The 19,466-nt window shown below is 34.2% G+C and overlaps 1 protein-coding gene across 4 annotated transcripts in view; it reads left to right on the forward strand.

The window, feature by feature from the left end:
* The first annotated feature begins 544 nt into the window (after positions 1 to 544).
* LOC123680608 (RNA-binding protein Musashi homolog Rbp6) overlaps positions 545 to 19,466 on the forward strand; it is a 980,242-nt gene continuing 961,320 nt past the window's right edge. For 2 of the 4 annotated variants that reach the window (XM_045618593.1, XM_045618595.1), the window contains exons 1-2: positions 554 to 798; positions 959 to 999. In XM_045618593.1, the coding sequence (XP_045474549.1) occupies positions 734 to 798; positions 959 to 999 (106 nt within the window). In that variant the 5' untranslated portion in view covers positions 554 to 733. Of the gene's footprint in view, positions 799 to 958; positions 1,000 to 19,466 lie in introns of all 4 variants that reach the window. The other 2 variants (XM_045618597.1, XM_045618594.1) reach the window with 2 other exon arrangements.

Consider the following 19,466-nt stretch of genomic DNA (forward strand, 5'->3'; position numbering starts at 1 on the left):
CGGGATTCGTATGCTGCCCGAAAAAAGGTAGTGACCAGCAGAGGACAATACTTCGAATCATAAATGTATAACCAGTATTTTACAATAAAGCGTTGAATTTTGGAAAAAACGGCGGAAGCAAAGTTGTACAACTAAGTAAATTTGGAATTGAAAAAAAATGAAAAAATGTTATCTTACAACTTACAAAGTGAGCGGAACATAGAAAAGAAGTGCGGCAAGTGCGAAACGTCTAGCTTGCGGTGCAGGCGGAGCATAAAAGCGAGATGACTCGATAATGGGTTAAGCAATTCAGCATTAAGTGGGATTCATAAGTCCGCAGTGGCGTTGACCACGATCGGTCTCTCAGCTGATAGATTCCACCTCTTCTCGAATGGCCTACATCTCATGATGCAATATTTCCGTGTTTTCGGCACCGTCCGAACCTGAACGCACAAGGCGCAGCGGTAAGACGTTGCGTCATCGTCGCACTGGCGGTGCACGGATTGCACCCAATCACAGCCATTGTTTGTTTCATCCATCAGTACAGTGGCGCAGCCGCTTTCGTGCGTTTCCGAACCGGCCGCGAACTAAGCCGAAGTTCCTTGGCTGCGCCTCTCTTCCACAGCCATTTCTCAACGATCTCTAGTATCGTGTTGATAGTGCGCATAGAACGTGATTCCGGGCGATTATACGTACCCGGTCTCTATTTACCTTTAGTTTAGTCGTAGTTCAGTCGTACGCATCACTCAGTGTCATGGAGCCTCAGACTCAGGAAATTGTCCAAGGAGGATCCCCTGCGGAAGTCCCCAACGACCCAGGGTAAGTTCCACCGCTGCACGAGTTCAGCGCGAAGCCGGCTTTTTTGCACCCCTTGGGGTTTGAACTCGGCGCGCTTTAATCCACATGCTAGACACATGGTTCTACCCTGAACCAATTCGTTTCGCTAAATTTCTCAATTCTACATGGTTTTTCTTTTCAGAAAAATGTTCATTGGTGGACTCAGCTGGCAGACTAGTCCAGGTAAGAATTCGGCGAGATGCTAGTGCCTTATCAGTGCGAGTGACTTGTGCAAACAGTGATAACAAGAAGCAAGAACAAACTGAACAGCGGAAACACTCCAACAAATACCACCACTATGCATGAAGACTGCACTAATTCACCTCACTTCTACAGACCGAAGTTTCGTCTTCCAAACGTTGTGCGCTAATTGAATTGATGCGAATCAACTCATGATTGATTCTATTTTCGATCTCAAAGTTCAAATCCATTAGGAAAATGGTCTGGGAGTGTTGAGATGCCCCGCAACAACACGAGATGCCTTGAAATTGATACCACGTGGGATGCAGGTTTCACGCTATATTACCGTCATAATCCAGAGTTTCAGCATATTGCGTTAGTGCTTCCAAATTGTTGTGTATAAGGTTTATTTGAAATGTCAGAATTGAATTTTTCCCGCTCTTTGGGCACGCGGATGCGCAGTAATTCCGGTTCCTTCAATTTCGGGAGATGGCGCTACGACCTCTATTTTGGACATATTGAATGGCCTGGAAGGAACAAGTGGTAAACATTTGGACTCTATACATATACAACGCGGATTTAAATTTTTTATTTCTGGCACTATTATTACAAAATTATCATTATTCTAGAAACAAACAACTAACGCGTTGAAGATACTATTTACTATAACAATAATGTTTGCGTTTTCTTGTTCATAATTTTCACATTGATATATCTTCCTCAACATTGAAGAACATTGATCAAAAAGAGGTCCTACAATTTCGGAAAATTATTTACAGTTTTCAGTATGACAACAGAAAATTTTGACTCCTTTCTTCAAAAACGGTTCACGTGATATTTGGAACTCCCGATCTACAAGGACTCATCCGATAAAGATGACTCAGTTACCCTTGTATCATTATAATTGAACCAAGTAACATTATAGTCATTAAGTACGTACGTATCTTGCATGATAATTGTCTAAAAATGTTGCTCTAGGATATTCAGTGCCAATTATAGAGCATTATCTTCAACTGAATTTATTGCAGAATAAGAAAATGATACATTTCCTGGTTTCGTATTTCTCAAACACAACGTCTTGCCGGTTCTACACTCTGAAACGGATACATGTGTTTGAAGAACAGACTAATTCAAGAAAAATAATTCCTGATGCTGGATCAGCGTTAAATTTGAGATAATGTTTAGAATAGTGGTATCACGCTTCAATGAACATGAAATGGATTTGTTATTGATTACATATTTTTAGGTCAATGAATGATCTATCGCCAAAAATGTTTGTATTTAATTCAGAACTGATGTATTTATTTTTTTACAATAAACTTTGGTTTATTACTTGAGAAGCATTATTTTGAAGTGCTGTCAAAAAATTGCGCCTATTATTTTTTATGAATTCTCATAAATTTTCTGTACATTAATATTTTACCTAATATGCTACAAGGAATCTGAAGTATTTTTTCAAAATATTATATTCCCAATATCCAGTACCAATGAATGAAGATCTCGAACTATGTATCAAGTTCGATTGTGGAATCATCCGTACCTTTTAACTATTAAAACCATCTTCTGAATAACTATTTATCAGACTAACGCAATGGGAAATTTTTCTTTCCTATTGCACTTGAACCTATCAGATTTGTCGTTATCAAGAGTTATTGGCACTCAGATTCTGATATGTTATTGGCGCTGACCTCTGAACATTTCGACTTATAGACTGAATATTATAGTACAGATGAATTGGAGAAAAAACATAGGCATAAACTTTTGGAATACATTGGATAAATTCGTTTACTCGAGATAAAATCTGGTCATTTGAAAGATCTGCTAGAAGATGATTTTCAAAATTATTTTTTTTGGAAAGGTGCTTCCCTCTATATTTATGGGGACACCCCATGAGGGTCAAATACACTTGGTTTGCTCACAGCAGAAAAAAAGTTCCGAAGACTCATTATTATAAATAAGAAACCTAAATTATTCAATGATTAATTAGGCCATCGATTTTCTCCTGATATGCAGTTTCTGAGGTAATATGCATTCCATGAATGAAGTCTGTGAGGGATAACATGATTCGAATAGTCTCTTGCCATAATGTTTCAGACGTGATGTTCAATGGGTGTAAGATCCGGACATCGGAGTGACCATGACAAGTAATTATGGCTCTTGTTTAAAGTACTTATATCTACACTTGCCTTGATATATACTGAGTAAATTCCGAATGATTTTTCAACTAGAAAAATTGATAAAAATCCATAAAAACTATTTAAAGTCATTTCCTGTATTTTTCTCAAGATGAATTTCATAACAAAGCATTGCGTGTGTGAATATGTAGAAATTATCCCAACAATGAGTGGAAACAATTCAATAAATGTTAGTCATCATAATGAGAGTTAACGACGAAATGAAACAATTATCTCTCATTCAGTATAAACGGGAAGGATGGAAGAAGCTATAATATTTCGTCAAGGTTGGTTGATTTCCTTGATGAAAGTTCAAAATGAGCTGCTCCAAGTCAACTTCGGTCTTTTCAGCCAAGACGATGGAGCTAAGTACTATATCAAATGAAATTTGCGTAGTATGACTGCGATATTTTGGAAGAAACTGCTTATGATCTTCTTTTGGCAAAAACAATTCTCATTCAGTATAAACGATGGAGGAACCATAATATTTCGACAAGGGTGAAAATTCAAAATGAACAGCTCCAAGATTACTTTGGTCTTTCATGTCAAGACAGTAAAGAACCATATCAAATTAAATTTGCATAGAATGAATTCAATATTTCAGAGTCAAGATGGTCATAGCAATTGCTTATGTTATGATCTTCTTTCGGTAAAATCAACTTGTTGAACAAATTTCATGAAATTCATAGACTGGTAGTGTTTTGTTGACTTTATTAATCCAAAGCACTGTTGGTTTAGTTCTGAAGGTTGGGATAATAAGCTTCGAGCTTATACAACTGGTCCTATGAGCTTTGACTCCTTCCTGAGAGATCTTCCTGAGATCTGGTAGGGTCGGAATGAAATAGATCGAACTTACGATGTCTGAAATATTGGTGTGCTGATTAGATTTTGTTTGAGATAAATCTGGCGTCCCTTTTCTCTTTCCTTCCTGATGGCGCTATACAAAGAATTGACCAATAATTGGCATCATTTTAAAATTTTCATTTGTTCTGCCAAAAGTTGATCGACTTTTGATCTAACCTCAAAACGACATTGACAGAAAGACGACGTGAGCGCCGCCAGAACAAACGATGCAAAAATCAAGTGGAAAAGGACGAATATCTACCGTTAAAAATGTTAAAACCCAAGAAGGCTGGACCCTTCAAAAGTCGCGACTTTAATTTTGAGGTTTTTCAAGATTAAGTGAGCACACCAGTGTTTTAGACATCTTAATCGAACCTTGTGATGAACACGTATGAATTTATGATAATACATTGTTTTTTCACTTACTGTTATTATTCGTCAACAACTGGTATGCAAAAAATGGTACACCTACAGGGCATTTCATTGATAACTCAACATACTTTCAGTATAAATGCATGACAATTGGGATAGTCTGAATCAGATACAGGGTGTTTTATACATTTCATCGTAAACGCTCAACCTATACATATATCTAACTCTTGAATGCTTTAATAGATTTTCATGGAATTTTCAAGGATTGAGTTGAGGACAATGAGCAATATTAAATTGTAGTTAATAATCAGTAGCGTAGGCCTGGACTGACAAAATTATATTTTTGAGGTTACATCTAATAAAATACCCAGTAGGTACATAACTTTTTTCAAAAACCAATTGGTACACCTACAGGGCATTTCATTGATAGTTTTCAGTGTAAATGCATGACAATTGGGATAGTCTGAATCAGATACAGGGCGTTTTATACATTTCATCGTAAACGCTCAACCTATACATATATCTAACTCTTGAATGCTTTAAAAGATTTTCATGGAATTTTCAAGGATTGAGTTGAAGACAATGAGCAATATTAAATTGTAGTTAATAATCAGTAGCGTAGGCCTGGACTGACAAAATTATATTTTTGAGGTTACATCTAATAAAATACCCAGTAGGTACATAACTTTTTTCAAAAACCATTTGGTACACCTACAGGGCTTTTCATTGATAGTTTTCAGTGTAAATGCATGACAATTGGGATAGTCTGAATCAGATACAGGGCGTTTTATACATTTCATCGTAAACGCTCAACCTATACATATATCTAACTCTTGAATGCTTCAATAGATTTTCATGGAATTTTCAAGGATTGAGTTGAGGGCAATGAGCAATATTAAATTGTAGTTAATAATCGGTAGCGTAAGCCTGAACTGACAAAATTATATTTTTGAGGTTACATCTAATAAAATACCCAGTAGGTACATAACTTTTTTCAAAAACCAATTGGTACACCTACAGGGCATTTCATTGATAGTTTTCAGTGTAAATGCATGACAATTGGGATAGTCTGAATCAGATACAGGGCGTTTTATACTTTTCATCGTAAACGCTCAACCTATACATATATCTAACTTTTGAATGCTTTCATAGATTTTCATGGAATTTTCAAGGATTGAGTTGAGGGCAATGAGCAATATTAAATTGTAGTTAATAATCGGTAACGTAGGCCTGGACTGACAAAATTATATTTTTGAGATTACATCTAATAAAATAACCATAACTCTTCTCAAAAACCAATATAAGCTTATGATTTACATTGAACACTATCAAATAAGCCTATTGGCAATACTGCCACACATTCTATGTAGCATCAAACATGGAATATATTTCAAATCATCGTAAATAGAAACCAGTTAATCTCTGAATAATACATTGAGCTATTTTGCATCACAAAATCTCACGTGTGAATGTGCTGCACTCGGTGTTGCATATCTATTTCCCTCAAATACACAAAGTTTGAGATTGCAGATGTTATTTCTTCAGGTGAAGATTCATCAGCATTGTATCGAATGAACTTCAATCAAATAATGATCTCGTCGGATGTCAACAAATAGAAAAAACTAGCCTGTAATATTCCCCTGGGGAGTGGTAAATGGGACACACATAAAAAAATCGTGTTTCACACCTCTTAACTAATTATATCGTTAAAAACATCTTCTAACCTACCGATTCATTTACTCTACTTCCCATCATCGTTGTCATTGACAACAGGAAAAGAGGGTGAGATCTTGCTCGTGTTCAGCGTGCAGTGGAATTTAGGTGACTTAACAACTCCAGATAATACTGGAGAACGTTTTCTGGAAGGGCAGGTGTTTAAAACATTATTAGAACCCTTGTTAGAGCCTCAAGGATGTGACTTATCGAGGATGAGTTGTAACAGACACGAAATAACAGGAGTATAAATCAATTGGGGGACCACCCTTCCTTCAATAAAAGATTTTGAGTGACACATATGGGGAGATGCAAAAATGTGGGAAGCAATGATGTGAAGTCATGAGCTTTTGAGCTGCAGAACCTTCAAGGGCGGAATTGACCCTTAAATGACGAACGCCCAAAAGCTCCTGACTTCACTTCAGTGCTTTCTCAATTTTTTTTTGATATTCTGCTTCAATTTTCTCTGGTTTTATCGACGCTATCCAAACAAACTTTAGCACGATGCTCGAAATTGATATTCTATAAATATCTTTAAAAAATCTTAGCTCAGTGGGGTTTTTTGTTTGTTTTCTTTTTTGTTATTCTGCTTGAGTTTTCTATGGTTCAACGAACTTAACATTTTGCACGAAGCTCAAAATTGTTATTTTATGCCTACACTCAGAATCTCGACTTTGTTAGTTTCGTAATCACGGAAATATTGAGTATTTTTTTTCTATATCCTTCTTGAATTTTCCCTGGTTCTGGTAGAGAGATCAAAATGAAATTCTGCATGGAACTTGAAATGTTATTCTACATCTAATCCAAATTGTACTGTTGAAAATATCAGGAGAACAAAATTTCGAACGTCCTCAGTTACGGAAAACTTTGTCAAATTATGATCATGACAAAAATTTTACGTTGATCAGATCTATTATGACTGAATAGTTAGTTTTTTTTAGATATTCTGCATTGAACTTTCAGAAAAAGCAATCGAAACGAAATTTTGTACGAAGCTTGAAAGTGTTATTTTTAAACTACACCCAGAATCTCATCAAACTAAGAAAGAAAATATTCAACTAACGTGATAATTGATCTGATTATTCGACATGTGTAAATATTCCTCCTTTTAATGGTTGTTATTGATGGCACCTTACACTTTATGCATGTGTCATCTACTTTTATTGACGTTCTACAAGGCTAATACATTATATACCTTTCAATTATTTGGAAGGATAAGTAGGTATTCCAAATGGAAATTATCATTATTTATGCGGCCACTGAAGAAATATTATTCTTCGGCAAAATAACCATCATTCTGTACTGGATTTTTTTGGGCATTCAACATAATCCAAGGAAACGTTAAAATGTACTGGGTTTTACACCATAATTTGACCCCCCTTTAACTTTGTTACTGAAAGAGGTACAAAAAAATATTTTCTACAAAAGTTTAATGAAATCGACTAGTTTTTTTTTGAATGATTTCACAAAATGAAATATATTCAGAGTGAGCAACATATTGATTGCAACTTCATTTTTTCAAATGGAACTCCCTGTATATTCTTCTATATTTGACTAGCTCTTTTTCCTCTGACTTCGAATTTCGAATATATAACATATGTTTGGTTTATCTCTCTTATTCTGAGTACCACAGAGTTTTGAATTTTAAGAACCACTTGGCAAGCTAAGTTATCAGTTTTCAAGTGGAAGGCTGCTATAATTCAAAATGCCCTTTTTTGAGTTATCTCGTTGGCAACGATATGACATTTTCAGGAAGTTGGAAGTCATGAATTACTGAACGATTCTTCAACCTGGATTTTGGTTCATTATTTCCAGAAATAAACTTTTAGGATTGAAGAACGGGAGAAAATTCAAGAAAAATATTAAAAAAATATCTCAGTGGAAATGCGAAATTTCATGTTACCATAGAAAATTCAAGCAGATTTCTAAAAAAACTTTAATTTCAGTGAGAACAGATTCGACCGATTCAAAATTCTCAATCTCAAGCTTTTTTGCAAAATTTCATGTTAATCGCATCACTCCAACCATAAAAGAGAAATTCAAACAGAATATCGATAACAATGATCAATATTTCTGTAACAACAGATCGGAATTGGATCAAATTTGTATATGTAGAGTAATAACTCGAATATTCATACCTAATTTTGAGGGGATCGTATTATCAAAATTCTTGATCTAGATAAAATAACTGACAATGATGATATTTCAATAAATCACATCTCATTTAATGGATAAAACTATTCTGTACTCTTCAAGTGCGCAGTAGGTGTTCGAATGAATGAGGGTTTTTTTGAATTTTCCAATTTTGTTAGCTTCATTCATGAATAAAGTTAAATATTTTTTTCATGTACCTATGTATACCTCGCGTATACCTTATAGTTAAAATGAATTCAACTAGATTGGTATTCAGTTCATCAATTTGTTGATTAGGAAAATACATAGACTGTATTTCTCTCTCATTTATTCGAAAAATCTGCTTCGTTGAGAAACATCCTACATATCAATTCTCGTTGCTGCTTTACCACTAGATCCGGGTAAATTTAAGGTTCAGTGAATATTCTATACATCGCTCGAAGGATTCACATGGTCCAGAGAACTGGGTAGAAAGAGAATATATAGTATCTTCAGTCCCTTCTAATCTGCCGTTAGTTGTGTTGCTGAGGCATCGATACATTGTCTATGAAATTTTATTTGATCATTTAGTTGCGTTAAATATAAAAGATTGTGCACATTATTCGAAAAAAACTGTAATATTATACAGAATGATTAAAACCCGTGCGAAATAATTTCTCAGCAAGAAGTTGTTGCTATGGAAACACAGAAAAGACACTGTGAACGGAGGCCATTTCGAAAAAAATCGTTCAAACGTTTTAATTTCTATTTTGTGAGAGTTGTATCATCATGTCTGGATGAAATTGCATTCAGAAGTAATAAAGTAATTTCAAGAAATTTCACTCGTGAAGCAGCCTGTGTTCTGCTCTCTTTACCGATAGGCTCGCAGTTCCAATCATAAAGAAACTCCTCAGAAAAAATTCAGTTACTTAGTAATTTTAGGCACTATTCATGCTAATTTATTATCTTATTAGGAAATTTTTACTCATCAGTAAAAATAATGCTCTACCAGAACTAGACAAAATTCTAGAAGAGTATCAGAAAAAAAGCTTGATATTTTTCGTGGTAGCAGAACAGATAATATGAACGTATAATATGAACCATACGCAAAAAGACTAATATTTATATATAAAAGACTAATATTTATTTCCATGACAACAGATTCGACCGAGTGGAAAATTTACATGTGAATGTAAAATAACGCTTTCAAGCAGTGTACAGCACTTTATGATGATCGCCCAACTAGAACCATACAATATTGAAGCGAAACATGGAAAAACAGTATAAATTCCAAGAATAATTTCAAAGGGATAAGTTCACTCAACTCTACTTAAACCTACTAATAATATCAATCAAAGATAAGCCATATCAAATAAATCATCAAAATATTTGGAAACATTCATTTTTACTAAATGAATTATGGAGACCACGTGAATAAACAGAAATATGGTCTGAATTATTTTGAGGAGTTTGAAATGGCTGCATATTTTCATCTGAAAAAGTCTCATCAATATTTTATCGCTCATAAATGATCTGCTCAGATGTCTGCAATTTTTTTTTCAAATCGAACTGGAGCTAATTTCAATCCTCGTTTCAATCATATTGAAATTATTAAAAAGGTTTGGAGACATCTGAGCAGATCATAAGAGCGATAAAATTGATGAGACTTTTTCAGATGGAAATATATATTTCGAACTCCTTAAAATAATTCAGACTATATTTCTATTTTTCACGTGGTCTCCAATTCATTTAATCAAAATGAATGTTCCCAAATATTTTGATGATTTATTGGATATGGCTTATCTTTGATTGATATTAGTAGGTTTAATTAGAGTATAGTAAACTTATCACATTGAAATTGTATGCGTGGAAAGTATACTGCCAGCCCTACTATAAAACATGAAATGTGGAGCATTTTGAAAACTTTTATGTTGGGCACATGTCTGAACTGCAAATGAAGACTATTCGCTAGGTTATCCGACAGGCAAAAAAATTAGGGTATGCCATTTGAATAAATGGGCTTATTCACATTATTCAAAGGTCATATTTTAAAAATTGCTGTTTCTTTTGGACTATCTGTAGAGTGATCCGTAAATTTGCAGAAAACTACAAAACTTTTCGGGAATTCAATGAAAAAAATTAATTCGAACGGTGTTTCTCCTAGAACCAAGAGTTATCGACAGATCAAGCACTATTGATTCACCCTGTATTTGATTAGTTTTGTTGTCTTCAACGGTTCAGAACTGTTGTTTCAACCATTCAGAAACGAATTTTTCTATTTTTTCATTCAAAAAAGTTAATGGTAAAAAATTTGGAAAGTTTTTGTTATTTGTATATTATGTATTCACCATTTGGTAATTTTTTGGCTGGTTGCTACGAACTTTTTATTTAACCCTTGGGCTCGTAAAAAATTCCACTGAACGAATTGGATTTTATCTTATCTTGGCGCTACGTACTTATACTCCATGCGTTACAACGATTTCATACCTAGTTTCGTTCATCCTCTTTTATCAAATTTTGAGCAGTAATCTAATCGCACTGGCTCAATGAACCCGATGTCGGAGACATCGGCTTGAACGCGAGAATAGTTTTTAACTATTTTTATCTGAGGAAAGATTACATATTTATTTGTGACATTTCTTTGGTTATTTTTATCGACATCGTAAAAATCTCGTAGAACGTTTGAGATTTGATATAGGAAATATCAATAGTATTGACAATGGCCTTGGTAATTGATATACTCTTAACTTCGAATTATTATTGTTTATTTACATGCACTCCAGAGGAGTTCAGACAGGTGAATTCAAGTTTTAGAAGGTATCATGCAGGTAGGTGTTAAATTAATTCATTTTTTGTTTGTTTTGCATTTGCTTCACAATTCCACGATATTCAATCGTGAAATCGAAATTAATGAACTAGTTATTATCGTACCACCAAATATTTCCGTGTTCATGTTTGAATATCGCTGTGAAGCAAACGAAAACGAAAAAAAAATTTAATTAATTTGACACCAATAAACCATAATAAAATAATAAATCAAAAATCTGAACATGATGGATTTTTGTAATTGGTTAATATACCTATTATTGGTACAATCTTGGGTACAATACAATCAGTCCTTTGATATTGCCTTTTTATTCTGAATATTCCTCCAATTAGAATTACACTGCTCAACAATTGATAGGGATCACTTACTTGTTCTAAATTTATTTCTGAAATATTCGCTCCAAGATTATGAATTTAGTCAGATATCAGAGTATTTTCAGTTGATAATATGGTTCACTTGAGAAAAGAATAAAAAAATGGAAAGTTGGAGAGAAAAAAAGACTTTATTAGGAACACTCAAAATTCTGTGTTTGAATAACATAAAAATTTTATGATGAAACCACAAGAAGGCTGAAGTTTCGGTTAAGCTAGTACCTAGTTGGTCCCCCACGAGCTCGTCTCAAGCATTCTACCCTACGAGGCATACTTTCGATCGAACGATTTACAAAATTTTGGGGCAAATTCGTCCAAATATCCCGTAAAGCGTTAGAAAGTTCCTCCAGGTTATTGATCGCTTGTTCTAAGGTTGACAATTGTCTAGACATCTCAGACCAGACATGTTCGATGCAATTCATGTCTGGAGAGCGAGCTGGCCAGTCCATCCTATCAATAGCATGAGTTTCTAGCGCTTCATTAACCAGACGACTACGGTGTGGACGGGCATTATCGTCAATTAAAATGAAATTTTCGAGCTGATATTATTCTCATTTCTTCAATTATTGTCACCTTATGTGTTTGAACGAGAGAAAAAAACAGATTTAATAACAAATACCACATTGCTTTTCACTCCACCTGTAACAGCCTACAGATAATAATCGATTTTGTGAACAAGAGCCGATGAAGTGAGGAAGACTGTGATATAATCAACTCAAAACATCTTACTTTTTCCTTAGAGAACATATAATGTACAGATATTCACGAGATAACTTGAAAAAAATACAAATGAAGAGAAGTTCATAAGTGATCCCTAGCAATTGTTGATGAGTGTATTTAAGATAAAAGGGAGGATGGAAGTTAGTTGCTTCGTTGTTTGATAAACCTGAGTATAGGACTCATAGGTAATATATTCAATAAGATGCGTTAATGCGGAATAAACCAAAGTAGAGATAATTTTAAATTTTGTAGTTCAAAATTATAATTGAATCCAAAAATGGAACAGAAAATGTTTCGTTGAAACTCATAATAGTATGAAATGAACAGTTTGTCATCTGAAATTAATTTGTATTGGCCTAGAAACTAATCAATTGATGTTAATCTAGAAATCGAATTGAAATCATATACATAGTTTGGAAAACTATTCAACCTAGTATTATGAATTATAAATAATTACCGATATTATTTAATCAATAAATCCTTAGCGCATGCAAAGCTCCTACTATATTATGATTATGGCATTTTGAGTATCAACCTGGAATTTGCATAAAAGATAAATATCATGATATTCATTACGATTCTACTCTCAGTTTCTTAGGATATTGATATTTCCTCATGTAAAGGTTTTTCTAATAAATGGTTTCATTTTGAATATCCTGAATCTGGGCAGCAGTCATTTTTCGACATTTGCCATGTAAAAACTATGCAATTACTGAAAATGGAAAGATACTCGCTTCAACGCATTGAAAATGTTCAAATACACTACAAAATGGTGACATTTACTGGATTCGGTTCGAATTCAGAAATTCATTATAAATGAAATAAAAACAGAGTAAGTTCCACTAAAATTAAAATGGTGATAATTTTGTATCCGCAGTTCGCAAAACTAAAGCATTTTTGAGTTATCGTGAAGCACTTTATCGGCCGGCAATAGTGAAGTTGGTGGAAACATTTGAGCTGTTGTGACAAGTTAGTGATGTGAAGAATCGGAACCAAGAATAACTGAGTATATTGATACTGAAGGTTGTAATGTTGACTAAAATCCAGGTTTGTCGATCCTGAGAATTAGGCATGACATTATTGAATTCGGAAGATATTGCTTTAGACGACGTTCATTTTCAAGAAGACGGCGCTACGACTACGTACCACACAAGCAACGAAATAATAGAAATTTTGCAAGAAGAGTTTGCTGGCCGTGTTATTTAAGCATCACAATTAGCCATCGAGCTCTTGTGATTTAACACCTTTAGACTTTCTTCTTTGAGGTCAGTTGAAGGATAAAGTCTAAGCCAACGCTCCACAATCGATTCAAGACGTTAAAGATGGAATTCGTGAAGTTATCGAGGACATACAGCTGCAAATGTGTGAATTGGCCGTGGAAATTCTCATGGAAAGCATATGGTGCTGCAACCGTAGCCATGGCGGCCATTTGGCTGATATCGTTTTCCATCGTTAAAAGTATACCTTCCTCTTTCCAATGAACTGAATATCCATTGATTTTTTTTTTTTTAATATCAAAAAAGGAAGCATCGTTTTGGAAAACGAAGTCATCACCCGTTGAAATAATTTTAAAAGCTTCACTTCAGATGCGAATTAATCGAAAATGGTCAACTTACTATAATTTCTCATCTTTTGAAATCCTTTTAGAAATTTAATCTTTCGGAATGAGTATATTCCAAAAATCGAATTGAAGGAAGGAAGTACATACTTTATTCTATCATAGGTAATTCTTTTATATAACAAACTTAAGTTATGTTTCGATACACAGACATACTACTTCTACTTTCTAGCTCATTTATAAAGCCATTTGAACATTCATTTAGAAATGATTGTTTATTTTTAGTGAGTTCCATTCGACTGACGTTCGTGAGCGATTTCGTTCTAAAAAAATTACTGCCTTTTTATCGCCTCTTTGATCTGCCTCAAATAATGCGTGTATATAATATTTTGTGGGCCATTTAACGGATTTGATTTGATATATCGTTGCGGCATAATCTGTCTCATTTTCGGCTGATAAATCGAGCCAGTTAGTCCAAATGATCCCCAACAAGCCTTCTTCGAGTAGTTCTTGTTATCTCATTCGAGATATATATCAAGATTATTCCTGTTACAGATTTTCTTTCAGTCCACGATGTCTTTAGACGGAAAGGATGCTTTATTAACAAATTTCTCTGTTTAATATGGCAGCTTATATTCATCCATTATTTTACCGTCACGTTCTCATCGTAAATAGTTTCCTATGTGTGCGTTTCTTTCTTATCTGCCATCTCTTGTTCTTTGCTCCCCACGTTAAACGAGGAGAGAATCTCCGAGAGAGCAAGTTTCGTTGTTACAAGAAGTATTGGAATTATTATGGGGAGTGCTTCAACTCGTTCTGACTTATCAGATTATGCTTTTTCTCACCACAGTTCGCTGTCCGAATATTTACGAGATTTAGTGAGTAAAATTTTTCATTGCGAATTATGAAGATGAGGTTACATTATAAGATGATTATAGTCTTTTCATGAATAATAATATTGAAATTAACTGCTTTTAATTTCTGAAGATGACAATATCTTTTTCGCAACAATTCTTCAAACGCTTTTAATGATTTTGTCGATTAGACTGTGTTTACTACAACTCCAAGTAATCTACATATTAGAGAAAATCCATAATTTTTCTTATAGATGGCTTTAGTTATCTGTATCTTGCGTTGTATGAGCCCGATCGGTACCCGCTAGATGGCGTTAGAAAGATAAGATTTCGTACTACAAAAACTCTTCTGACAGTTTCGTGATAAGTTGACTCAGTTTGGATGGACACTAACTAGCAAAGAGATATTACGGTATATTTTAGAGTTTTTTTCTGGGATAAAGGCGAAAATGCCAGCCAGGCGGCTGAAAATGTCAATGGTGTTTATGGTCTTGTTAATGTAACAGCAGTTTTCCTTTCGCCGATTCCGTTCCGGTGATTTCGATGCCAAAGATGCACCACGTACTGAAAAGCTTAATTGTCGAAAACGTCGATAAAATCTTGGTTATTCGCGATTCCGATAGTTATGTAAGCACTGTTTCGATTTCCCAAGTGCTAAAGATTGTACACAAAGCCGTTTGGAACCATTTGCACAAGGCTGGTCTCAAGAAGAAACTCGATGTATGGGTACCACACGAATTAACGCAAAAAATCTTATGGATCTAATTTCCATCTGCTAATCGCTGCCGAATTGCAACAATCGACTCATTTTTGAAGCGATTGAAAGAGTCAATCACTCACGACAACGTCAAGCGAAAACGGTCTGGGCCAAGCTAGGATTGACAGCCAGGAAGGTTTTGCTGTGTGTTTGGTGGGATTTGCAGGGAATTATCTACGAAAAACTGCTCGAATACGTCACAACTGTTAACTGAGAACTGTGTTGTCAACAATTGAACTGTCTGAAGCAAGCAATCGCCCAGAAGCGGTCACCTCTTGCTAATAGGACCGGAATGGTGTTCTATCAAGACAAAGCCAGGCCACACACATCGATAACTCGCCAGAAGCACCGGTAGCTTGGTTGGAAGGTTCTTATTCATTTAACTTAGTCGGGACTTTGCACCAAGTGATTGCCATCTGTTCCTGTCCAAGGCGAACAATTTTGCTGGTGAAATTTTTGCTTCAACAAAGGCTTGTGAAAATCTCAATTTTTGCTAGTAGGGACGAGGGCATAATGAAATAACCTTCAAAATGGCAATATGTTATCGAACAAAATGGCGCATGTTCGACCTAAATTGGATCATTCTAACTATACGGTGATTGGAGCATTGTTTTCTATGCAAAAATAATGGATTTTTTATAGCACTTATACCCACTTCGCAGATCAATCGAGTCTATCTCCCTCCTCTCCTCAAACTCTGTGAGACCTCTTAGAGACTCTTTTTTCTAATTTGAATGAAATGTCCCCCTCATCTTCGTATATTCAAGTTGAGAATCATATGAATCATTTTGGAATTATAAAGGATAAGTGTAAGCATATTGAAATATTATTCTGTGCAAATTTGTTAATTGACGATGAGGAATAATTTGCTATTAAAGAAGTTATGTAAGTGAAATCATATATTACACGGGTGGTTAATCTAATTTTAATTTTCGCTTTTAATTGAATGATGATTTAATAAATTTTTTATGAGAGCAGTCTTCTGTATCTTTTTGCATTTAATCGAGATTTATGTTAAATTTATTTAAAAATTTTCACAATTATTGTTCAACATTACTTTTGATTCACATAATAAGACGTCACTCAATAGGTTTATACAAGGACTGACGAACAGATGTCACCGCCAATACCATACCACTTTTTTCTCGTTATAACCTACCAAGCTTCAAAAGATGAGTGTCAAAATTAGAGTTGAGTCTGGTTGAGTGACGGTACAAATGTTTTTGAAAAATGTTTGAAAAAAGGATAAAAACGAGATTTATGTATCGATGGAAAGAATAATAACAAAACAAACTGGATATCTTTATTTGAGACTCTGCTCCATCGGCAACAAGGGTTAAAAGATGCTCCAGGAAAAGTAATTTGGCTCTAATGAAGAAGTTTTTGCCGAGGTTAAAGCCTATTTTGAAAGTTAGAGGATCGTTGGTGTCGAGGTTGATGTACCTACTTATGCCACTTTTGAATGTGAATATGTTGACGAATAAAGTTGAATTCTTAAAAAAAATGTTTTTTTACCGGTTAGGTTCGGGACTTATCGAAATTTTATTTCAATTCATCAAATTAATGTTGATGTTTGGGAGCCTGGCTTTCTTAATTTTGAATCAAATAAAAATCAGTAGGGGCTCGAGTAGGGGTGAATGAAAATGTGTGATGGGGTGCACAATAGACTTCAAGGTCGCGGTGCAAGGTAACCCGAGATGTTACCCCTTAACAGTAATCAGTAGTTGGGGTGACACTAAATATTATGAATCATGATGGACGTTTTCAAGAGTGTGAATACTTTTTATTTATTTGGTTTCTCAATTTCAAGCCGATGAAATCAATATCCAGTTGAATCAATGTCAATATTTTCAATTGTGTTCTGTGTAGGTTTTCCTTTAGTGTTTCTTCGCCACTTCTGGCACATACTGTTAATTTTTCAACCACGATCCTCTCAATCTCAAAATGTCTTCACTATTAACGAATATCATGAAATAGCTCCCAGCGTGCCTTTATGACTACACTTGAAATACTTTTTAACGAAAAACTACACTCTACTATTTTTGACTTGTTGAAATTTAAAATACATATTCGATTAATGTATTATTCAAAATAAAAATTGTTAGGAATATTGAAAATATTATAAAAAACATATGTTAATTGAGTTGGGTTAGGTATCCACTCGTCAATGACTTCCTTCGATATCTTATCTGAGACTAGATAATATAATTTTATCGGCAATTGTCGAAGTTAACATTTCCTATTATTATCATCTATAAATTTGAAATCGGTTCCAAATTGTATCGCTAGTACTCGAAAATTCAGTCAATGATGTGATTTTGATAGGTAGTGTTCATTTTCCAATCAAACATATAACTTTGGTTGAAGTTTATTATACAAGACAATACCTGACAACTATAAACAACATAAAAAACGCTATGATTTTTAACCTAGCGAAGTGAATGACATAAAACTTATTCAAATATTTCAAAAAGAAAATTTTACCTACTTAAATAATTAATAATAAATAATTAACCGCAATAGGTAACTACCTCGGTAACTACATTCATAGCATAATATGCATATGGAACTAAAGCGAAAATAAAATTCAATGCTTTCATAGTTTTTCCCAGTAAATTTGTTTCAAGCTTATTTGCATTGACTTCATTCATTCTCCATAAACTGAAAATTTTGAATTTTCTTTATATAGGTACTCTCAGGTGCAAAAAAACATAAGTCATATAGTTTTCTCATTTTCAGCTTGCAATTTTCGGATTTTTTTCGGCAAACTGTTAATAGATAAAATTATAAATATCTATTTGTTCACGATATTATTCCACAGGGTGTTTTAAAATAAGGGTTTCCCAAAGAACTTCTAATTGATCCTGTATAATGATTAATAAGCCAGCAGTTAACAATAGACTCAATGTGAAAGTTAAAATTGGTAATTTCATCTACAGTTCTCTGAACAAATTCGAAAATTGAACTAAAATAAAAAAAATTACTTCAAATTCAACCACGTTTCAAACGCGTTTTTTGCACCTGAGTGTATTTGCTGTGAAAACAAGAAAAAAAAACATGAATTTTTTATTACTAATCTTCAGTTTATCGGAATATTCGTGTTGATTTCAATAGCCCATAACATTTTCCAATCTAGACTCTGATTGAAACAATGAATCAATACCTTTATTATTCAAGCAATTTTTATCATCGCGGATAAAATATTATAAAATACGATTATATTCTTCATTGTGAAGTTCATTAATGCCGGACTCGGTTCTTATTTCATTTCATTCATGAATCTGTTAACTAGAACAAATTCAAACAAAGCTTTATTATTTTGTCTTATCTCATCAATTATCGCAACCACTATGAAACGTATTGTAATAAATATCGCGTAACAGGATTTGAACCCTGAGTTCGTTTCAATCCGAGTAAAAATTTTGCGAATTCATCACTCCGAAACAGGGCCGCCTTTAGACATTTTGGCGCCCGGCAAAATAAAATTTCGCCGCCCTGCTTTACCTTGTTTATTTGAATTTTTTTTGAAAGAGCCTCTGTTATTCTCCTCAAGCATCTCTTCAATTTCATATGAAATCGTCATTTTGGCGCCCGGCAAAATAAAAATTTCGCCGCCCTGCATTGCCTCATTTATCTGAATTTTCTTTGAAGTGGACTCGAGCTGTTATTCCTGTCAGGTATCTTTTCAATTCCATATGAAATCGCCTTCTTCGACTTTAAATCCTCTTGTCAAATTCATCAAAGGACGGTTTGTCAATTTGTCGATTTCATCAAACAACGTCCTGAATTATTTAAAAGTACGACGCTCTATAAGTCTATATTAAAAAGACGACGTATTTTTTGAAGGTGAATTTTAGTACCTATTTGTATTTTCATATACTATAGTTGAAAACGCCTATCGATTGAAAAGAATGTCTCTAGGAAATTTTATTATTTTACTACTAAGAAAACATTTTTGTGTTGAAGTATGTCTCCTTTGATTAACTTTGCGCCCTCAAAATTTGGCGTCCCGGCAAAATGTCCGGTTTGCTGGTACTGGCGGCGGCTCTATTCTGAAACTTTCTAGGTATATTCACGGTGAAAATTATCGCATTCAAATTGAATTATAGCATTCTATGACTTATGAAGGGTTTTCCAATAAAACGTTTCATTTTAAATAGCCCGCTATC

The sequence above is a fragment of the Harmonia axyridis genome, chromosome 5, assembly GCF_914767665.1.
Source record: "Harmonia axyridis chromosome 5, icHarAxyr1.1, whole genome shotgun sequence".
In the NCBI taxonomy this organism is placed as follows: Eukaryota; Metazoa; Arthropoda; class Insecta; order Coleoptera; family Coccinellidae; genus Harmonia; species Harmonia axyridis.